Source organism: Schistocerca gregaria, unplaced genomic scaffold (genome assembly GCF_023897955.1).
Source record: "Schistocerca gregaria isolate iqSchGreg1 unplaced genomic scaffold, iqSchGreg1.2 ptg000333l, whole genome shotgun sequence".
Taxonomy (NCBI): Eukaryota; Metazoa; Arthropoda; class Insecta; order Orthoptera; family Acrididae; genus Schistocerca; species Schistocerca gregaria.
In genome coordinates, this window is record NW_026061799.1 from 8,780,664 (window position 1) to 8,805,741 (window position 25,078).

General features: G+C 26.7%; 2 protein-coding genes, 3 long non-coding RNA genes and 1 pseudogene across 7 annotated transcripts in view; 3 read left to right on the forward strand and 3 right to left on the reverse strand.

Moving 5' to 3' along the window:
- The window catches only part of LOC126306437 (uncharacterized), a 92,705-nt gene extending 76,172 nt beyond the window's left edge, over nucleotides 1-16,533 (reverse strand). For both annotated transcript variants that reach the window (XR_007553539.1, XR_007553538.1), the window contains exon 1: nucleotides 16,465-16,533. This is a non-coding gene — a long non-coding RNA (uncharacterized LOC126306437). The remainder of the gene's footprint in view (nucleotides 1-16,464) is intronic.
- Nucleotides 1-16,664, forward strand: part of LOC126306433 (uncharacterized) — a 153,718-nt gene extending 137,054 nt beyond the window's left edge. For both annotated transcript variants that reach the window (XR_007553533.1, XR_007553532.1), the window contains exon 2: nucleotides 16,048-16,664. This is a non-coding gene — a long non-coding RNA (uncharacterized LOC126306433). The remainder of the gene's footprint in view (nucleotides 1-16,047) is intronic.
- The window catches only part of LOC126306435 (uncharacterized), a 212,163-nt gene that overhangs the window by 174,696 nt on the left and 12,389 nt on the right, over nucleotides 1-25,078 (reverse strand). The window lies entirely within an intron of this gene.
- The window catches only part of LOC126306420 (NADH-ubiquinone oxidoreductase chain 5-like), a 211,580-nt gene that overhangs the window by 160,128 nt on the left and 26,374 nt on the right, over nucleotides 1-25,078 (forward strand). The gene's annotated exons all lie outside the window — the stretch shown is intronic.
- LOC126306410 (NADH-ubiquinone oxidoreductase chain 5-like) lies at nucleotides 8,193-9,589 on the reverse strand (annotated as a pseudogene).
- On the forward strand, nucleotides 21,802-22,612 carry LOC126306416 (NADH-ubiquinone oxidoreductase chain 5-like). The gene has a single exon (XM_049992052.1). It carries the CDS (start codon nucleotides 22,035-22,037, stop codon nucleotides 22,383-22,385), a length of 351 nt encoding a protein of 116 aa, XP_049848009.1. The 5' UTR covers nucleotides 21,802-22,034; the 3' UTR covers nucleotides 22,386-22,612.

Here is a 25,078-nt window from a genome sequence, read left to right on the forward strand (position 1 = left end):
AATAATATTTCATAAAACACTTACATTACCAATAAACTATAATTTAAAAAATCAATTCTATAAAATATACTAAGACAAAAATACAATAAAATTATTTATATTAAAAAATTAAATAAACAAAAAATAAATATAATAAAATAAATAATCAAGATATCTGATTTGCACAGAAAAATTTTCAGTGTAAATGAAACACTTTACTAATAAGTTATATCTTGAAACTCTTCCTAGATACACTTTCCAGTACATCTACTATGTTACGACTTATCTCATCTAAATTGAAGCTACTTTAAAATAAAATAGAATAATCAATAATGAGAGCGACGGGCGATGTGTACACATCTCAGAGCCAATATCAGTTAAATTAAATAAATTAAATTACTATCAAATCCACCTTCATTAACAGTATTTCACTATCAAATCCGTTATAAACAAAAATCTATTGTAACCCACCTCCTCTTAACTATAAGCTGCACCTTGACCTGAAATATCTTATAATTATAAATCTTGAGAATTATAACTCTAAAAAGATTCTCTGATAACGGAGATATACAAACAAATAAATTAAGTAGAGTAAATCGTGTATTATCAATCATGGGGTAGGTTCCTCTGAATGGAATGAGATACCGCCAAATTCTTTGGGTTTAAAGACCTTAACTAATAGTACCCTGGTAAATATAATTAACATTTAAAATAATAGGGTATCTAATCCTAGTTTATTATTTAAATTTCACAGATTCATAAAAAGGGCCACAAATAAATTTTAACATTTCACCTTACAAATTTATATTTCAACCCTAATAATATAAACAACTGTTTTAACCAATAATATTCACTTGTATCAATCGTATAACCGCGGCTGCTGGCACGAATTATGCTGATACTAAATCAATTGCTAAATCCAAAATCACTTGATAATTAAATCAAATTACTGCAAAAAGAACATTTAGTCTAACAAAACTTACATATAATACAAAGAAAAAGTGAATAAACAAGCAAGAATAAAACTTTTAAAAATAAAAAATAAGAAAATTTTAAATCTATTAATTCAGGAAATAATAAAAGATTCAAATATTTAAAGAAAAAAAAAGAAAAAAACCACAAACATTAACAAAAAAAAAAGAAACGCCCCTATGTATGACCACAACAACTTCTCTATTATATATAATTAAAGATTAATATGGAACATGTATAGCAATAAATGTATTATATTCTTTCTTATTTAATCTTTCTTTTCACTAATAAATAAATAAAGATTAAATAATATAATAAATATATTTTATACAATTATGTAATTTAATATAATATGTTATTAATATGAATTCTTTTTTTTATATTAAGTTAACTTTCATATATATTAGTTAAATAATCTAATTATAGATAATTTACATAATTATATTATAATAATTTATATAATTATTTATATTAATTATAATATTTTATATTTAAATTAATAATTTTATTTATTATATCCAATTATAATAATATTAAATATTAAATTACATATTATTATATATATTATATTATAATAACCTATTTTAAGCTAAAAACATAAGTAGCTATAATCCTAGGTAAATAATTGCATTAAAATAATCAATTGATAATGGTAAGATGAACTTATAATACTTTAATTTCAATTAAATGAAATATATTAATATAAATTATTTATTATATATATATATATATATAAAAATAAAATGAGCAGGATAAATTAATTCTAATTAAACAAAATAATACATAAAAGAATTTCAAAAAAAAACTTTCGATTTATATATTAAATAAATGAAGTGCCTGATTAAAGGGTTACCTTGATAGGGTAAATAAAGTAAATAAAATTACCTTCATTAAAATTACATAAGATAGAATGAAACTACCTCCTTTAGTATCAAAAACTAACGTGCATCATACACCTTAATGTAAAAAGGTAAGCTAAACAAGCTAATGGGTTCATACCCCATTTATAGAGGTATCAATCCTCTCCTTTTTAATGACCAACAACTCTACAAAACTTCTCTTCCTATCAACATTAATGATAGGAACGATCCTGTCCATTTCATCAAATTCCTGATTTGGGGTTTGAATAGGACTTGAGATCAACTTACTTTCATTTATTCCGCTCCTAACAAGAAATAAAAATATAATAATAAATGAATCATCAATTAAATATTTTATTGTCCAAGCAATAGCATCGACAATATTATTATTTCCAATTTTGCTGATTCAAATAATATATCCAATGGGATGGGAAACAGAATTTATCCCATCAACAATAATTAGATCTAGAATATTATTAAAGATTGGAGCTGCACCTTTCCATTTCTGATTTCCAGAAGTTATAGGAGCATCAAGATGAAATAATTGTTTAACATTAATAACATGACAAAAAATCGCCCCAATAATGGTCTTATCTTATTGTTTTCAATTAAGAACTTTTATTTGAACAATTATTATCTTAAGAATTATTATTGGGGCAATAGGAGGTTTAAATCAAACATCCTTACGACAACTTTTAGCATATTCATCAATCAGACATCTATTGAATAATTAGATCATTAACAGTCAGAGAAAACATCTGAGAACTATACTTCATTATTTACTCACTATTAAGATTAATTATAGTTTTATTATTTAAGCAAATAAATTTATTTTTCATAAATCAAATTTATTCAGCCAGAAATATAAAAACCGAAATTAAATTAATAATATTCTTATCTTTATTATCTTTAGGTGGACTACCACCATTCCTTGGATTCTTACCAAAATGAATTGTAATACAATCATTAATAGAAAACAATATAACAACTATTATAACTATTATAGTTGTATTAACTACAATTACACTCTACTACTATATACGTATTAGATTCTCAGCTCTAATTATATCATACACAGAAAATTCGCGATCTATAAAGATAAAGTCCCAAAAATCAAGAATCATTCTTCCTATAACAGTAATAATTTCAACAATAGGATTGATTTCAACATCAACCTTAATTTCATTATACTAAGGACTTAAGTTAATCAAACTAATAACCTTCAAAGTTATAATTAAAAGAATAATCTTTTAGGCCTTAGTAAAATTTTACACCTCTAGAATTGCAGTCTAGAATCATAATTGAATATAAGACCTAAATATGATAAGAGAGAAAACATCTCATAAGTAGATTTACAGTCTACCACCTAAAATTCAGCCATCTTACCGCAAAAATGATTATTCTCAACAAACCATAAGGACATTGGTACTTTATACTTCATATTTGGAGCATGAGCAGGAATAGTAGGAACATCAATAAGAATACTTATTCGTGCTGAACTTGGCCAACCCGGATCTCTAATTGGGGATGACCAGATTTATAATGTTATTATTACAGCTCACGCGTTCGTAATAATTTTCTTTATAGTAATACCTATTATAATTGGTGGATTTGGTAATTGACTTGTTCCACTAATAATTGGTGCACCAGATATAGCATTTCCACGAATAAATAATATAAGTTTTTGATTACTACCACCTTCACTAACCCTTCTTCTTACATCTTCTATAGTAGATAATGGTGCTGGTACAGGATGAACAGTTTACCCTCCTCTAGCAGGAGCTATTGCACACGGGGGTGCATCTGTAGATCTAGCTATTTTTTCACTGCACTTAACAGGTGTATCATCTATTCTTGGTGCAGTGAATTTCATTACAACAGCAATTAATATACGATCAGAAAGTATAACTTTAGATCAAACACCTTTATTTGTATGATCTGTAGCTATTACAGCATTACTTCTCTTTCTTTCACTTCCAGTTTTAGCAGGAGCTATTACTATATTATTAACAGATCGAAATTTAAATACATCATTCTTTGACCCTGCAGGAGGGGGTGACCCAATTCTATATCAACATCTATTTTGATTCTTTGGACACCCAGAAGTTTATATTTTAATTCTACCGGGGTTCGGAATTATTTCACATATTGTATGTCAAGAAAGAGGAAAAATTGAATCATTTGGAACATTAGGTATAATTTATGCTATACTATCAATTGGACTAATAGGATTTATTGTATGAGCACATCATATATTTACAGTAGGAATGGATGTTGACACACGAGCATATTTTACATCAGCAACAATAATTATTGCTGTACCTACAGGAATTAAGGTATTTAGATGATTAGCTACATTATATGGAACTAAATTCAAGTTCAATCCACCATTATTATGAGCTCTAGGATTTATTTTCCTATTTACAATTGTTGGATTAACAGGATTAGTATTAGCAAATTCATCACTTGATATTGTATTACATGATACATATTATGTAGTAGCCCACTTTCATTATGTATTATCTATAGGAGCAGTATTTGCAATTATAGGAGGTGTCATTCAATGATATCCACTATTTACAGGATTAACTATAAATAATACATGATTAAAAATCCAATTTACAATTATATTCATTGGAGTAAATTTAACATTCTTTCCTCAACACTTCCTAGGATTAGCAGGAATACCTCGACGATACTCTGACTACCCAGACGCATATACATCATGAAACGTAGTATCAAGAATTGGGTCTACAATTTCTATTGTAGGAATCATTATATTCATTGTAATTATATGAGAAAGAATGATTACAAACCGAGCAATTATATTTAGAGCTAACATAAGAAGATCAACAGAATGACTACAAAATAACCCTCCTGCAGAACATAGTTACTCAGAATTACCATTAATCTCTAGATTCTAATATGGCAGATTAGTGCAGTAGATTTAAGCTCTACAAATAAAGGTTTGACCTTTTATTAGAAAACATTTATTAATGGCAACATGATCAAATTTATCTCTTCAAGATGGAGCTTCACCATTAATGGAGCAATTATCATTCTTTCATGATCATACTATGGTCGTATTATTATTAATTACAGTAATTGTAGGTTATGCCCTAAGTTATATATTATTTATTGCCTATACTAACCGTAATATACTTCATGGACATTTAATTGAAACAATCTGAACAGCTTTACCAGCAATTACATTAATTTTTATTGCCCTTCCATCATTACGACTATTATATTTACTTGATGATTCAGTAGATGCAATAATTACAATTAAAACCATTGGACGACAATGATATTGAAGATATGAATATTCAGACTTCATAGACGTAGAATTTGACACTTATATAACACCAGAACAAGACCTAGAAAATGATGGATTCCGACTACTAGATGTAGATAACCGAACAATCCTACCAATAAATACAGAAGTACGAGTATTAACAAGAGCATCAGATGTTCTACACTCATGAGCAGTTCCTGCATTAGGGGTTAAAATTGATGCAACGCCAGGTCGGTTAAATCAAGGAACATTCACAATAAATCGACCTGGATTATTCTTTGGACAATGCTCAGAAATCTGTGGAGCAAACCACAGATTTATACCAATTGTAATTGAAAGAACTTCAGTAAATTTATTTATTAAGTGATTATCTAAGATAATTTAAGGAGTTAGTTAAAATAAATAACATTAGAGTGTCAATCTAAAGTAACTAAAAAAAATTAGTACACCTTGAAATTCATCAGATGACTGAAAGTAAGTAATGGTCTCTTAAACCAAATAATAGTAAATTAACGACTACTTCTGATGGGGAAATTATATCCAAATCCCTCAAATATCCCCTCTTATATGATTCTCACTATTCATTATATTTTCAGCTACATTAATCTTGTTTAATCAAATAAACTTCTTCTCATTTAAACCTAACCTTATTAAAAGAGCAGAAAAAGGAACAATTGAAATAAAAAACTTAAATTGAAAATGATAACAAATCTATTCTCAACATTTGACCCATCAACTAACATCTTTAATTTATCATTAAATTGAACTAGAACATTTCTAGGACTATTATTAATCCCATCACTATTTTGACTTACACCATCACGAATTAACATTATCTGAAATAAACTAAATTTAACCTTACATAATGAATTTAAAACACTTCTTGGACCAAAATCATTTAATGGAACAACATTCATTTTCATCTCAATTTTTATTATAATATTATTTAACAATTTCATAGGATTATTCCCTTATATTTTTACTAGAACAAGACATTTAGCATTAACATTTGCAATTGCCCTACCTATATGGCTAAGATTTATATTATTTGGATGAATTAACCATACTAATCATATATTTACACACCTTGTACCACAAGGTACACCGCCTGCATTAATATCAATTATAGTACTAATTGAAACAATTAGTAATGTTATTCGACCAGGTACATTAGCAGTACGGTTGGCAGCAAATATAATTGCAGGACACTTATTATTAACCTTATTAGGAAACACAGGACCATCTATAGCAATAAACTTAATCTCATTACTAATTATTGGACAAATACTTCTATTAATTCTAGAATCAGCAGTAGCAATAATTCAAGCCTATGTTTTCTCAATTCTAAGAACTCTATATTCTAGAGAAGTATATTAAACCTATGTTAACAACTCACTCAAACCACCCATTCCACTTAGTAGACTATAGACCTTGACCATTAACAGGAGCAATTGGAGCAATAGTCCTAGTATCAGGACTAGCAAAATGATTCCACCTATTTAATATTAACTTATTCATAATTGGATTTGGAATTACCCTACTAACTATAATTCAATGATGACGAGATGTAGTACGAGAAGGAACATATCAAGGATTACATACAGGATTTGTATCAATTGGATTACGATGAGGAATAATTTTATTTATTGCATCAGAGGTATTATTTTTCGTTTCTTTTTTTTGAGCATTGTTTAGAAGAAGATTAGCACCAACAATTGAACTAGGAATACTATGACCTCCAATAGGAATTCAACCCTTTAACCCTATACAAATTCCATTACTTAATACAGCTATTCTTTTAGCATCAGGAGTAACAGTAACATGAGCACATCATAGTTTAATGGAATCTAATCATACTCAAGCACTACAAGGATTATTCTTCACAGTGTTATTAGGACTATACTTTACAATACTTCAAGCATATGAATATTGAGAAGCACCTTTTACCATTGCAGATGCAGTTTATGGATCAACATTCTTTGTTGCAACAGGATTCCATGGTTTACACGTAATTATTGGAACAATCTTTTTATCAACATGTCTACTTCGACACTCAATAAATCGATTTTCACCAAGACATCACTTTGGATTTGAAGCAGCAGCATGATACTGACACTTCGTAGACATAGTATGATTATTCTTATATATCTCTATTTATTGATGAGGTAGATAATTGTTTTTCTAGTATAAATAGTACATTTGACTTCCAATCAGAAAGCTTGATATAAATCAAGAAAAACAATTCTAATTCTATCAACAAGAGTTTTCATTAGATTTATTATTCCAATAATTGTTATAATCCTGGCAACAACACTATCAAAAAAATTAATTAATGATCGAGAAAAAAGATCACCATTTGAATGTGGGTTTGATCCAAAAAGATCAGCACGAATACCATTCTCAATACGATTCTTCCTAATCGCATAATCTTTTTAATTTTTGATGTAGAAATTGCACTAATTCTACCAATTGTAATTATTTTTAAAACTTCAGACATTATAATCTGAACAGTATCAACAATATTTTTTATTCTAGTTCTATTAGGAGGACTATACCATGAATGAAAAAAAGGAGCATTACAATGAGCAGAATAAAGGGTTGTAGTTAAATATAACATTTGGGTTGCATTCAAAAAGTATTGATATTATCAATCAACCTTAAATAGAATAAGAAGCGAAATATTGCAGTCAGTTTCGACCTGGAAGATTGGTATGTACTACCCTTATTCTTATTAATTGAAGCCTAAAAGAGGCGTATTACTGTTAATAATATAATTGAACTATAATAGTTCCAATTAAGGAAATGTAAAGCCAATATGAAAGCTGCTAACTTTTTATATTAGCGGTTAAACTCCGTTAACATTTCTAAAATTTATATAGTTTAAATAAAACATTACATTTTCACTGTAAAAATAATATATCTATATTTATAAATACTTAAAAGTAAAAATACTTCCTTAACATCTTCAGTGTCACGCTCTAATTATAAGCTATTTAAGTAAACGAAAAACAATATTACCAAAATAAATATTCAAAAAATAAAAGTTAAAAGATAAATCTTGAAATTAGAATCATATCAACCTTGAATATAACCAATTAAATAAATAAATAATCTATATAGACCTTGACCACCAAGTAATTCACCTCAACCATAATCAAATGACTTAGATGAATAATAACCTATTTTTAAAGGAATATATCTAATAAACTTAGTTGAAAGAAAAGGTATAAATCATATAGAACCAGCAAATCTAACAAAAGAAAGTATACTTAAAGAAAATAAATTATGAGAAAAATCAAAATTAGAAATAAGATAACCTAAATAAGCACCTAAAATAACAACTGTAATAGTTAAAAACTTTAAATAATAAGGTAAAGCAATCACATGAGGAATAGGAAAAATTAATCAAGATAAAAGACTACCACCAAAAACAGCAACAAACAATAGACCAATTATTCCAAATGAAATATAATAACCCTTATCATCAAAAGAAAATCTAGAATAAAAATTATTATCACCAGATATTGAATAATAAAACAAACGAAAAGAATAAGAAGCAGTTAAACCAGTAGAAAAAAAATAAAGAAAAAAAATTAAACAATTAATTCATCTTAAACAAACCATCTCAAGAATTAAATCCTTTGAATAAAATCCCGCTAAAAAAGGTATTCCACACAAAGATAAACTAGAAACATTAAAACAAACTGAAGTTAAAGGTATGAAATTAACAATTGATCCTATAAAACGAATATCCTGAGAATCCTTCAAATTATGAATTATTGAACCTGCACATATAAATAATAATGCCTTAAATAAAGCATGAGCCAATAAATGAAAAAATGCAAGCTTTGGATAACCTATAGCCAAAATTCTTATTATTAAACCAAGTTGTCTTAAAGTAGAAAGAGCAATAATCTTCTTTAAATCAAACTCAAAATTAGCGCCCAATCCAGCCATAAATATAGTTATACAACCAATTAAAAGTAAAAATCAACCACAATTATAAGTATCCAATATTGGTCTAAAACGAATTAATAAATAAACACCAGCAGTAACAAGAGTAGAAGAATGAACTAAAGCAGAAACAGGAGTAGGAGCTGCTATAGCAGCAGGAAGTCATGAAGAGAAAGGAATCTGAGCTCTCTTAGTTATAGCTGCTAAAACAATTAATATAGTAATGAGCTTTATTTCAAAAGAATTAGAAATAAAATCATAATAATAAATATAATTTCAACCACCAAAATTTAACATTCATGCAATAGAAATTAAAATAGCAACATCACCAATACGATTAGAATGTGCAGTTAATATACCAGCACTATAAGATTTTACATTTTGATAATAAATAACTAAACAATAAGAAACTAAACCTAAACCATCTCAACCTAATAAAATTCTAATTAAATTAGGACTAATAAATAAAAAACCTATAGAAAGAATAAATATTAAAACAATAATAATAAAACGATTTATATTCTTTTCACCAGATATATAATCCTCTCTATAATAAATAACCAAAGAAGAAATATATATAACAAAAGATATAAAAATAAGAGATATTCAATCCAAAATTAAAGTTATAACAACTATAGAACCATTTAAATTGAAAAGCTCTCACTCAACAAAAACTCTATAATCAATTATTAAATAATAAATACCTAAAATAAAAATTATAGTTCTCGAAATAAACAAAGAAAAAAAACTCAAAGAACAAATAGAAAATAAATTCACGGCCTAAGATGAAAAACTTCATATCATTGATTCCACAATACAATATTTTTAATTAAAATACTTAAGCAAACTAAACAAAGAAATATTCACCCTTAAAACAGAGAATATTTAAAGGCAATCAATGTAAAAGTAAAAGATGATATTCACGAAAATAACCAAGAGAACAAGTATAAACACCAGAATAATAATTCCCATGCTGAGAATAAGAATATATATACAAAGTATAAACAGCTCTAAAAAAAGATAAAAAAATCAAAGCAAAGAATCTAAAAGAAGATCAAGATATAATTCTATTTAATAATCTAATTTCACCTACCAAATTTAAAGAAGGAGGAGCAGCCATATTTGATGATCTTAAAAGAAATCATCATAAAGCCATTCCTGGCATCAAATTAATTATACCCTTGTTAATTAATAATCTTCGTCTACCTAAATGTTCATAAATAATATTAGATAAACAAAATAAACCAGAAGAACATAAACCATGACCAACCATTAGAGAAAGAGAACCTACACAACCTCATCAATTCATAGTCATCAATCCACCAATAACCATTCTTATATGAGCAACAGAAGAATATGCAATTAAAGACTTTAAATCAACCTGACGAAAACAAATAAATCTTACAATAACACCCCCAGATAAACCTAAAGACAATCAAAAATAATTAAACTTTAAACCCAAATAAGAAATAACCTTTATAACACGAAAAATACCATAACCACCTAACTTTAATAAAACACCAGCAAGAATTATTCTACCTGAAATAGGGGCCTCTACATGAGCCTTAGGAAGTCATAAATGAACCAAAAACATAGGTATCTTAACTAAAAAAGCCAAAATTATAAATACATAAAACATAAAATAATAAGAACCAAAATCAACCAATAAAGGAAAATATAAAGTATTAGAAAAATCATAAACCTTAAATAAAACTAATAATAAAGGTAATCTAGCAACCAAAGTATAAAAAATTAAATAAACACCAGCCTGCAAACGCTCAGGTTGATAACCCCAACCCAAAATTAAAAGTAAAGTAGGAACTAATCTAGCCTCAAAAAAAATATAAAAAGAAAGAAGACTTAATCTAGCAAATGAACAATAAAGCATAATTATTAAAATCAAAACCATAAAAACAAAAAAATTAGAATGATATGAACTTAAATAAACTGAACCTCTAGCAGTGATTATTAAAGAACAAATCCAAAAACTAAGTAAAATTAAACTAAAAGAAAAATAATCAATACCAAAATAATATCTAATTATATTCAAATCAGCATATGAATAAACACAAATTATAAAAACAAAACACACACGCGAGACAGATAATGAACCAACCATCAACAATTATTTAATAAACAAAGAGGGATCAAAAAAATAGTTATAAATAAATACTTTAACATAAAGATAAACCAAAAGAATTAAAAAAATCATTACCATGAGAACGAATTATTGAAACTAAAATAGAAAGACCTAAAGCACCCTCACAAACAGAAAAAACTAAAAAAATAACAGGAAAAAAAATAATCATAATCAAACTCAATAAGAAAAACAATAACTAACATAAATAAAGAAAGAACAATATATTCTAATCTCAAAAGAACCATTAATAAATGTTTACGTTTAGAAGAAAAAACATAAACACCAGCAAAATAAATCAATAAAGAAGTAAAAATAGAGAATATAAACATTAGTTTTAATAGTTTAAAAATAACGCCGGTCTTGTAAACCGGAAATAAGTCCAGCCCCCACTTTTTAAAACTTCAGAGGTGGAAAAGCTTCCAACATCGGTCCCCAAAACCGGCATTTTAAATAAACTAACCCCTGAAATGATCAAAATAATAATTATATCATTATCAAATGTAATAAATATTAATTTTATTAAATTAAGACACCCAATATCAATAATGCTTTTTATTATCCTTCAAACCTTCCTAGTTGGATTAATAACAGGAACAATAATAGAAAGATATTGATTATCATATATTTTATTTTTAACATTTCTTGGTGGTATACTAGTATTATTTATTTACATTACAAGAATTGCATCAAACGAAATATTTCAGCCTAAATCAATCACTATACTTATTACATTAATAATGTGAGTATTTATCATATTAATATTAATTATTCTAGATATCTATATTTATAGACTTTTTCAAAAACACCGAAACTATAAATATTGATAATTCAATCAATTATCAAGAAATAACAATATCTTTAGAAAAATTATATAATAGACCAACATTCATTATTACAATAATAATAATAATTTATTTATTTTTAGCACTACTAGCAGTTGTTAAAATCACCAATATTAATCAGGGACCTATTCGTAAAAATAAGATAATTACTAATGAATAAACCCTTACGATTAAGACATCCTTTAATTAAAATTATTAATAACTCTTTAATTGACTTACCTGCCCCAACAAAAATTTCATTTTGATGAAATTTTGGATCCCTATTAGGGTTATGTTTGGTAATTCAAATCGTAACTGGACTATTTTTAGCTATACATTATACATCAAATATTGAAATAGCATTCAGTAGTGTAGTACACATCTGCCGAGACGTAAATAATGGTTGAATTATCCGAACCTTACACGCAAATGGAGCATCTATATTTTTTTATTTGTATTTACTTACATGTAGGACGGGGAATTTACTATGGATCTTATATATATATACATACCTGAATAATTGGTACAGTGATTTTATTTTAGTTATAGCAACTGCATTTATAGGATATGTCTTACCCTGAGGCCAAATATCTTTTTGAGGTGCAACAGTAATTACTAATTTATTATCAGCAATCCCATACTTAGGAACAGATTTAGTCCAATGAGTATGAGGAGGATTCGCTGTTGATAATGCAACATTAAATCGATTCTTCACATTCCATTTTGTATTACCATTTATTATTGCTGCTATAGCAGCAATTCATTTATTTTTTCATCACCAAACAGGATCTAATAATCCTCTTGGACTAAATGGAGATATTGAAAAAAATTCCATTCCATCCATACTTTACCTTTAAGGATTCTATTACATTTGTAATAATAACATCATTATTAATTATACTATGTTTAATTAATCCTTACCTATTAGGAGATCCAGATAACTTTGTACCTGCCAACCCATTAGTAACACCAGTTCACATTCAACCAGAATGATATTTCCTATTTGCATATGCAATTCTACGATCTATCCCTAATAAGTTAGGAGGTGTTATTGCATTATTTTTATCAATTAGAATCTTAATAATTTTACCATTTTATAATAAAACACCATTCCGAGGCATTCAATTTTACCCTATTAATCAAATTTTATTCTGAATTATAGTAGTTGTTGTATGCTTACTAACGTGAATTGGTAAATGACCTGTTGAAGAACCTTATATTATAACAGGTCAAATCTTAACAATTATTTACTTCACATATTTCTTAATTAATGTCCATGTCGCAAACGCATGAGATAAATTAATTAAGGAATAAAGTTAATTAGCTTAGGAAAAGCATATGTTTTGAAAACATAAAATTAGAAGTTTAACTCTTCTATAAACTTTTCTCAAAAAATTTCACTAAACAAATGAGATAAATAAAATCTTTAAACCAACTAAGAAAATAAAAATATTCAAAGATAAAGGTAAAAAACTTTTTCAAGCTAAGTACATTAATTTATCATAACGGAACCGTGGTAATGTTCCACGAACCCAAATAAAACCAAAAGATATAATAGCAAGCTTAATAAAAAATATAGAAGAATAAAAATCACCGCCCAAAAAAATGAAAGCCAATAACATTCTTATGAAGACAATTCTAGTATATTCAGCTAAAAAAATTAAAGTAAAACCACCCGCACCATACTCAATATTAAATCCTGAAACTAACTCAGATTCCCCTTCAGCAAAATCAAAAGGAGTACGATTAGTTTCAGCTAAGCAAGAAGCAAAACAAGCTAAAGCTAAAGGAAAAGAAATAATAATAAATCAACAATAAAGCTGATAGTTTATAAAATCAAACATATTAAAACTACCAATTAAAATAATTAAAGACAATAAAATTAAAGCTAAACTAACTTCATAAGAAATTGTTTGAGCAACAGAACGAAGAGAACCTAATAATGAATAATTTGAATTAGAAGATCAACCAGCAATTATAACAGTATAAACACCTAATCTAGTACAACATAAAAAAAATAAAAATCCATAAGAAAAAGAACACATATAAGTTAAATAAGGAAAAATTACTCAAACGGCTAAAGAAATCATTAAATTAAAAACAGGGGAAAAATAATAAAGTAGGTAATTAGATATAATAGGAATTGGCTGCTCCTTACAAATTAACTTAATAGCATCTCTAAATGGCTGAGGAATTCCAACAAAACCTACCTTATTTGGACCCTTTTTGAATCTGAATATAACCTAAAACCTTACGCTCTAATAAAGTTAAAAAAGCAACACTAATTAAAACACAAATAACCAATAAAAGAAAATTCAAAATAAATATAAATAAATCATAAAGTATCAATACTATTTGTAGCAAAATCTACATAAATGAATTCTAAATTCAACACATTAATCTGTCAAAATAGTAAATAAATTAATATTAATCAATACAACAAAAAATATTTTAACCATATGGTCCTTTCGTACTAATATGGATTAACAATCTTAGGATAGAAACTGACCTGGCTCACGCCGGTCTGAACTCAGATCATGTAAGAATTTAAAGGTCGAACAGACCTAATCATTGGGCTCCTGCACCCAAAATTTTTCTTAATCCAACATCGAGGTCGCAATCTGCTTGATACAAGTGAATATTATTGGTTAAAACAGTTGTTTATATTATTAGGGTTGAAATATAAATTTGTAAGGTGAAATGTTAAAATTTATTTGTGGCCCTTTTTATGAATCTGTGAAATTTAATAATAAACTAGGATTAGATACCCTATTATTTTAAATGTTAATTATATTTACCAGGGTACTATTAGTTAAGGTCTTTAAACCCAAAGAATTTGGCGGTATCTCATTCCATTCAGAGGAACCTACCCCATGATTGATAATACACGATTTACTCTACTTAATTTATTTGTTTGTATATCTCCGTTATCAGAGAATCTTTTTAGAGTTATAATTCTCAAGATTTATAATTATAAAATATTTCAGGTCAAGGTGCAGCTTATAGTTAAGAGGAGGTGGGTTACAATAGATTTTTGTTTATAACGGATTTGATAGTGAAATACTGTTAATGAAGGTGGATTTGATAGTAATTTAATTTATTTAATTTAACTGATATTGGCTCTGAGATGTGTACACATCGCCCGTCGCTCTCATTATTGATTATTCTATTTTATTTTAAAGTAGCCCAATTTAGATGAGATAAGTCGTAACATAGTAGATGTACTGGAAAGTGTATCTAGGAAGAGTTTCAAGATATAACTTATTAGTAAAGTGTTTCATTTACACTGAAAATTTTTCTGTGCAAATCAGGATATCTTGATTATTTATTTTATTATATTTATTTTTTGTTTATTTAATTATTTAAATAAATAATTTTATTGTATTTTTGTCTTAGTATATTTTATAGAATTGATTTTTTAAATTATAGTTTATTGGTAATGTAAGTGTTTTATGAAATATTATTTTAAATTTTTTTAAGTAGATTTTATTTATTGTACCTTTTGTATCAGGGTTTATCAAAATTTTAGTATTTATTTTACTTGTCTCGATTTGGGTTGATTTATAAATAATTTATAGTTAATGTATCATAATTATTATTAAATTATTTATAGAAATGAGATGTTAATCGTTTCCCAAGATATCTAGTTTCTTAAGAAAAAATTTAATTTTTTAAAATTATTTGTTTTTATTTAATTTTTTAAGTAAAAATATTAACTTATTTATTCTTTAAGGGATAAGCTTTGAAGTTAATAACCTATAATTTATTTTATAGAAATATAATAGTAAGCTTTATACCAGCTATCTTTAAGATTACATTTTAGTTCATTATTTTTTATTTTGATTTTATAAATATCTTAGGTTTTTTTTTAAGATTATTAATTTAATTTTAAAATTTTTGTAATAATGATAGAATTAGTATATTTATTTGTATGAAATTTTTACCTTGTGAACTTATTATAAGGAACTAGGCAAAATTGATTTCCACCTATTTATCAAAAACATGTACTCTTGTTTATATTTTGAGGTCTGGCCTGCTCACTGAGCGTATTTTTAAAGAGCCGCGGTATTTTGACCGTGCAAAGGTAGCATAATCATTAGTCTCTTAATTAGTGGCTGGAATGAATGGCTTGACGAGAAATCAACTGTCTCTTAATAAATTTTTGAATTTAACTTTTGAGTCAAAAGGCTTAAATTCTTCTTTAGGACGAGAAGACCCAAGAGAGCTTAACATTTTACTTTTATATAGTTTTTTGTTTGTCTTTCTATATTTAATGATGATGTTTTGTTGGGGTGACATGAAGAATAGATAAACTCTTCATTATTATATCATTTATTTATGTTTGTTATTTTGATCCATAATTTATGATCATAAGATTAAGTTACCTTAGGGATAACAGCGTAATTGTTTTTGAGAGCACATATCGACAAAGCAGATTGCGACCTCGATGTTGGATTAAGAAAAATTTTGGGTGCAGGAGCCCAATGATTAGGTCTGTTCGACCTTTAAATTCTTACATGGTCTGAGTTCAGACCGGCGTGAGCCAGGTCGGTTTCTATCCTAAGATTGTTAATCCATATTAGTACGAAAGGACCATATGGTTAAAATATTTTTTGTTATATTGATTAATATTAATTTATTTACTATTTTGACAGATTAATGTGTTGAATTTAGAATTCATTTATGTAGATTTTTTCTACAAATAGTATTGATACTTTATGATTTATTTATATTTATTTTGAATTTTCTTTTATTGGTTATTTGTGTTTTAATTAGTGTTGCCTTTTTAACTTTATTAGAGCGTAAGGTTTTAGGTTATATTCAGATTCGAAAGGGTCCAAATAAGGTAGGTTTTGTTGGAATTCCTCAGCCATTTAGAGATGCTATTAAGTTAATTTGTAAGGAGCAGCCATTTCCTATTATATCTAATTACCTACTTTATTATTTTTCCCCTGTTTTTAATTTAATGATTTCTTTAGCCGTTTGAGTAATTTTTCCTTATTTAACTTATATGTGTTCTTTTTCTTATGGATTTTTATTTTTTTTATGTTGTACTAGATTAGGTGTTTATACTGTTATAATTGCTGGTTGATCTTCTAATTCAAATTATTCATTATTAGGTTCTCTTCGTTCTGTTGCTCAAACAATTTCTTATGAAGTTAGTTTAGCTTTAATTTTATTGTCTTTAATTATTTTAATTGGTAGTTTTAATATGTTTGATTTTATAAACTATCAGCTTTATTGTTGATTTATTATTATTTCTTTTCCTTTAGCTTTAGCTTGTTTTGCTTCTTGCTTAGCTGAAACTAATCGTACTCCTTTTGATTTTGCTGAAGGGGAATCTGAGTTAGTTTCAGGATTTAATATTGAGTATGGTGCGGGTGGTTTTACTTTAATTTTTTTAGCTGAATATACTAGAATTGACTTCATAAGAATGTTATTGGCTTTCATTTTTTTGGGCGGTGATTTTTATTCTTTTATATTTTTTATTAAGCTTGCTATTATATCTTTTGGTTTTATTTGGGTTCGTGGAACATTACCACGGTTCCGTTATGATAAATTAATTTACTTAGCTTGAAAAAGTTTTTTACCTTTATCTTTGAATTTTTTTATTTTCTTTGTTGGTTTAAAGATTTTATTTATCTCATTTGTTTAGTGAAATTTTTTGAGAAAAGTTTATAGAAGAGTTAAACTTCTAATATTATGTTTTCAAAACATATGCTTTTCCTAAGCTAATTAACTTTATTCCTTAATTAATTTATCTCATGCGTTTGCGACATGGACATTAATTAAGAAATATGTGAAGTAAATAATTGTTAAGATTTGACCTGTTATAATATAAGGTTCTTCAACAGGTCGTTTACCAATTCACGTTAGTAAGCATACAACAACTACTATAATTCAGAATAAAATTTGATTAATAGGGTAAAATTGAATGCCTCGGAATGGTGTTTTATTATAAAATGGTAAAATTATTAAGATTCTAATTGATAAAAATAATGCAATAACACCTCCTAACTTATTAGGGATAGATCGTAGATTTGCATATGCAAATAGGAAATATCATTCTGGTTGAATGTGAACTGGTGTTACTAATGGGTTGGCAGGTACAAAGTTATCTGGATCTCCTAATAGGTAAGGATTAATTAAACATAGTATAATTAATAATGATGTTATTATTACAAATGTAATAGAATCCTTAAAGGTAAAGTATGGATGGAATGGAATTTTTTCAATATCTCCATTTAGTCCAAGAGGATTATTAGATCCTGTTTGGTGAAGAAAAAATAAATGAATTGCTGCTATAGCAGCAATAATAAATGGTAATACAAAATGGAATGTGAAGAATCGATTTAATGTTGCATTATCAACAGCGAATCCTCCTCATACTCATTGGACTAAATCTGTTCCTAAGTATGGGATTGCTGATAATAAATTAGTAATTACTGTTGCACCTCAAAAAGATATTTGGCCTCAGGGTAAGACATATCCTATAAATGCAGTTGCTATAACTAAAAATAAAATCACTGTACCAATTATTCAGGTATGTATATATATATAAGATCCATAGTAAATTCCCCGTCCTACATGTAAGTAAATACAAATAAAAAATATGGATGCTCCATTTGCGTGTAAGGTTCGGATAATTCAACCATTATTTACGTCACGCCAGATGTGTACTACACTACTGAATGCTATTTCAATATTTGATGTATAATGTATAGCTAAAAATAGTCCAGTTACGATTTGAATTACCAAACATAACCCTAATAGGGATCCAAAATTTCATCAAAATGAAATATTTGTTGGGGCAGGTAAGTCAATTAAAGAGTTATTAATAATTTTAATTAAAGGATGTCTTAATCGTAAGGGTTTATTCATTAGTAATTATCTTATTTTACGAATAGGTCCCTGATTAATATTGGTGATTTTAACAACTGCTAGTAGTGCTAAAAATAAATAAATTATTATTATTATTGTAATAATGAATGTTGGTCTATTATATAATTTTTCTAAAGATATTGTTATTTCTTGATAATTGATTGAATTATCAATATTTATAGTTTTGGTGTTTTTGAAAAAGTCTATAAATATAGATATATCTAGAATAATTAATATTAATATGATAAATACTCACATTATTAATGTAATAATTATAGTGATTGATTTAGGCTGAAATATTTCGTTTGATGCAATTCTTGTAATGTAAATAAATAATACTAGTATACCACCAAGAAATGTTAAAAATAAAATATATGATAATCAATATCTTTCTATTATTGTTCCTGTTATTAATCCAACTAGGAAGGTTTGAAGGATAATAAAAAGCATTATTGATATTGGGTGTCTTAATTTAATAAAATTAATATTTATTACATTTGATAATGATATAATTATTATTTTGATCATTTCAGGGGTTAGTTTATTTAAAATACCGGTTTTGGGGACCGATGATGGAAGCTTTTCCACCTCTGAAGTTTTAAAAGTGGGGGCTGGACTTATTTCCGGTTTACAAGACCGGCGTTTTTTTTAAACTATTAAAACTAATGTTTATATTCTCTATTTTTACTTCTTTATTGATTTATTTTGCTGGTGTTTATGTTTTTTCTTCTAAACGTAAACATTTATTAATGGTTCTTTTGAGATTAGAATATATTGTTCTTTCTTTATATATGTTAGTTATTGTTTTTCTTATTGAGTTTGATTATGATTATTTTTTTCCTGTTATTTTTTTAGTTTTTTCTGTTTGTGAGGGTGCTTTAGGTCTTTCTATTTTAGTTTCAATAATTCGTTCTCATGGTAATGATTTTTTTAATACTTTTGGTTTATCTTTATGTTAAAGTATTTATTTATAACTATTTTTTTGATCCCTCTTTGTTTATTAAATAATTGTTGATGGTTGGTTCATTCTTTAATGTTTCTGTCGGGTTTTGTTTTTATAATTTGTGTTTATTCATATGCTGATTTGAGTATAATTAGATATTATTTTGGTATTGATTATTTTTCTTTTAGTTTAATTTTACTTAGTTTTTGGATTTGTTCTTTAATAATCACTGCTAGAGGTTCAGTTTATTTAAGTTCATATCATTCAAATTTTTTTGTTTTTATGGTTTTGATTTTAATAATTATGCTTTATTGTTCATTTGCTAGATTAAGTCTTCTTTCTTTTTATATTTTTTTTGAGGCTAGATTAGTTCCTACTTTACTTTTAATTTTGGGTTGGGGTTATCAACCTGAGCGTTTGCAGGCTGGTGTTTATTTAATATTTTATACTTTGGTTGCTAGATTACCTTTATTATTAGTTTTATTTAAGGTTTATGATTTTTCTAATACTTTATATTTTCCTTTATTGGTTGATTTTGGTTCTTATTATTTTATGTTTTATGTATTTATAATTTTGGCTTTTTTAGTTAAGATACCTATGTTTTTGGTTCATTTATGACTTCCTAAGGCTCATGTAGAGGCCCCTATTTCAGGTAGAATAATTCTTGCTGGTGTTTAATTAAAGTTAGGTCGTTATGGTATTTTTCGTGTTATAAAGGTTATTTCTTATTTGGGTTTAAAGTTTAATTATTTTTGATTGTCTTTAGGTTTATCTGGGGGTGTTATTGTAAGATTTATTTGTTTTCGTCAGGTTGATTTAAAGTCTTTAATTGCATATTCTTCTGTTGCTCATATAAGAATGGTTATTGGTGGATTGATGACTATGAATTGATGAGGTTGTGTAGGTTCTCTTTCTCTAATGGTTGGTCATGGTTTATGTTCTTCTGGTTTATTTTGTTTATCTAATATTATTTATGAACGTTTAGGTAGACGAAGATTATTAATTAACAAGGGTATAATTAATTTGATGCCAAGAATGGCTTTATGATGATTTCTTTTAAGATCATCAAATATGGCTGCTCCTCCTTCTTTAAATTTGGTAGGTGAAATTAGATTATTAAATAGAATTATATCTTGATCTTCTTTTAGATTCTTTGCTTTGATTTTTTTATCTTTTTTTAGAGCTGTTTATACTTTGTATATATATTCTTATTCTCAGCATGGGAATTATTATTCTGGTATTTATACTTGTTCTCTTGGTTATTTTCGTGAATATCATCTTTTACTTTTACATTGATTGCCTTTAAATATTCTCTGTTTAAAGGGTGAATATTTCTTTGTTTAGTTTGCTTAAGTATTTTAATTAAAAAAATTGTTTTGTGGAATCAATGATATGAAGTTTTTCATCTTAGGCCGTGAATATATTTTCTATTTGTTCTTTGAGTTTTTTTTCTTTGTTTATTTCGAGAACTATAATTTTTATTTTAGGTATTTATTATTTAATAATTGATTATAGAGTTTTTGTTGAGTGAGAGCTTTTCAATTTAAATGATTCTATAGTTGTTATAACTTTAATTTTGGATTGAATATCTCTTATTTTTATATCTTTTGTTATATATATTTCTTCTTTGGTTATTTATTATAGAGAGGATTATATATCTGGTGAAAAGAATATAAATCGTTTTATTATTATTGTTTTAATATTTATTCTTTCTATAGGTTTTTTAATTATTAGTCCTAATTTAATTAGAATTTTATTAGGTTGAGATGGTTTAGGTTTAGTTTCTTATTGTTTAGTTATTTATTATTAAAATGTAAAATCTTATAGTGCTGGTATATTAACTGCACTTTCTAATCGTATTGGTGATGTTGCTATTTTAATTTCTATTGCATGAATGTTAAATTTTGGTGGTTGAAATTATATTTATTATTATGATTTTATTTCTAATTCTTTTGAAATAAAGCTCATTACTATATTAATTGTTTTAGCAGCTATAACTAAGAGAGCTCAGATTCCTTTCTCTTCATGACTTCCTGCTGCTATAGCAGCTCCTACTCCTGTTTCTGCTTTAGTTCATTCTTCTACTCTTGTTACTGCTGGTGTTTATTTATTAATTCGTTTTAGACCAATATTGGATACTTATAATTGTGGTTGATTTTTACTTTTAATTGGTTGTATAACTATATTTATGGCTGGATTGGGCGCTATTTTTGAGTTTGATTTAAAGAAGATTATTGCTCTTTCTACTTTAAGACAACTTGGTTTAATAATAAGAATTTTGGCTATAGGTTATCCAAAGCTTGCATTTTTTCATTTATTGGCTCATGCTTTATTTAAGGCATTATTATTTATATGTGCAGGTTCAATAATTCATAATTTGAAGGATTCTCAGGATATTCGTTTTATAGGATCAATTGTTAATTTCATACCTTTAACTTCAGTTTGTTTTAATGTTTCTAGTTTATCTTTGTGTGGAATACCTTTTTTAGCGGGATTTTATTCAAAGGATTTAATTCTTGAGATGGTTTGTTTAAGATGAATTAATTGTTTAATTTTTTTCTTTATTTTTTTTCTACTGGTTTAACTGCTTCTTATTCTTTTCGTTTGTTTTATTATTCAATATCTGGTGATAATAATTTTTATTCTAGATTTTCTTTTGATGATAAGGGTTATTATATTTCATTTGGAATAATTGGTCTATTGTTTGTTGCTGTTTTTGGTGGTAGTCTTTTATCTTGATTAATTTTTCCTATTCCTCATGTGATTGCTTTACCTTATTATTTAAAGTTTTTAACTATTACAGTTGTTATTTTAGGTGCTTATTTAGGTTATCTTATTTCTAATTTTGATTTTTCTCATAATTTATTTTCTTTAAGTATACTTTCTTTTGTTAGATTTGCTGGTTCTATATGATTTATACCTTTTCTTTCAACTAAGTTTATTAGATATATTCCTTTAAAAATAGGTTATTATTCATCTAAGTCATTTGATTATGGTTGAGGTGAATTACTTGGTGGTCAAGGTTTATATAGATTATTTATTTATTTAATTGGTTATATTCAAGGTTGATATGATTCTAATTTCAAGATTTATCTTTTAACTTTTATTTTTTGAATATTTATTTTGGTAATATTGTTTTTCGTTTACTTAAATAGCTTATAATTAGAGCGTGACACTGAAGATGTTAAGGAAGTATTTTTACTTTTAAGTATTTATAAATATAGATATATTATTTTTACAGTGAAAATGTAATGTTTTATTTAAATTATATTATAGTTCAATTATATTATTAACAGTAATACGCCTCTTTTTGGCTTCAATTAATAAGAATAAGGGTAGTACATACCAATCTTCCAGGTCGAAACTGACTGCAATATTTCGCTTCTTATTCTATTTAAGGTTGATTGATAATATCAATACTTTTTGAATGCAACCCAAATGTTATATTTAACTACAACCCTTTATTCTGCTCATTGTAATGCTCCTTGGTTTCATTCATGGTATAGTCCTCCTAATAGAACTAGAATAAAAAATATTGTTGATACTGTTCAGATTATAATGTCTGAAGTTTTAAAAATAATTACAATTGGTAGAATTAGTGCAATTTCTACATCAAAAATTAAAAAGATTACTGCGATTAGGAAGAATCGTATTGAGAATGGTATTCGTGCTGATCTTTTTGGATCAAACCCACATTCAAATGGTGATCTTTTTTCTCGATCATTAATTAATTTTTTTGATAGTGTTGTTGCCAGGATTATAACAATTATTGGAATAATAAATCTAATGAAAACTCTTGTTGATAGAATTAGAATTGTTTTTCTTGATTTATATCAAGCTTTCTGATTGGAAGTCAAATGTACTATTTATACTAGAAAAACAATTATCTACCTCATCAATAAATAGAGATATATAAGAATAATCATACTATGTCTACGAAGTGTCAGTATCATGCTGCTGCTTCAAATCCAAAGTGATGTCTTGGTGAAAATTGATTTATTGAGTGTCGAAGTAGACATGTTGATAAAAAGATTGTTCCAATAATTACGTGTAAACCATGGAATCCTGTTGCAACAAAGAATGTTGATCCATAAACTGCATCTGCAATGGTAAAAGGTGCTTCTCAATATTCATATGCTTGAAGTATTGTAAAGTATAGTCCTAATAACACTGTGAAGAATAATCCTTGTAGTGCTTGAGTATGATTAGATTCCATTAAACTATGATGTGCTCATGTTACTGTTACTCCTGATGCTAAAAGAATAGCTGTATTAAGTAATGGAATTTGTATAGGGTTAAAGGGTTGAATTCCTATTGGAGGTCATAGTATTCCTAGTTCAATTGTTGGTGCTAATCTTCTTCTAAAGAATGCTCAAAAAAAAGAAACGAAAAATAATACCTCTGATGCAATAAATAAAATTATTCCTCATCGTAATCCAATTGATACAAATCCTGTATGTAATCCTTGATATGTTCCTTCTCGTACTACATCTCGTCATCATTGAATTATAGTTAGTAGGGTAATTCCAAATCCAATTATGAATAAGTTAATATTAAATAGGTGGAATCATTTTGCTAGTCCTGATACTAGGACTATTGCTCCAATTGCTCCTGTTAATGGTCAAGGTCTATAGTCTACTAAGTGGAATGGGTGGTTTGAGTGAGTTGTTAACATAGGTTTAATATACTTCTCTAGAATATAGAGTTCTTAGAATTGATAAAACATAGGCTTGAATTATTGCTACTGCTGATTCTAGAATTAATAGAAGTATTTGACCAATAATTAGTAATGAGATTAAGTTTATTGCTATAGATGGTCCTGTGTTTCCTAATAAGGTTAATAATAAGTGTCCTGCAATTATATTTGCTGCCAACCGTACTGCTAATGTACCTGGTCGAATAACATTACTAATTGTTTCAATTAGTACTATAAATGATATTAATGCAGACGGTGTACCTTGTGGTACAAGGTGTGTAAATATATGATTAGTATGGTTAATTCATCCAAATAATATAAATCTTAGCCATATAGGTAGGGCAATTGCAAATGTTAATGCTAAATGTCTTGTTCTAGTAAAAATATAAGGGAATAATCCTATGAAATTGTTAAATAATATTATAATAAAAATTGAGATGAAAATGAATGTTCCATTAAATGATTTTGGTCCAAGAAGTGTTTTAAATTCATTATGTAAGGTTAAATTTAGTTTATTTCAGATAATGTTAATTCGT

Coding starts and splice junctions, on each gene's coding strand:
- LOC126306416 (XM_049992052.1), top strand. CDS start 22,035: ATGGCTGGATTGGGCGCTATTTTTGAGTTTGATTTAAAGAAGATTATT.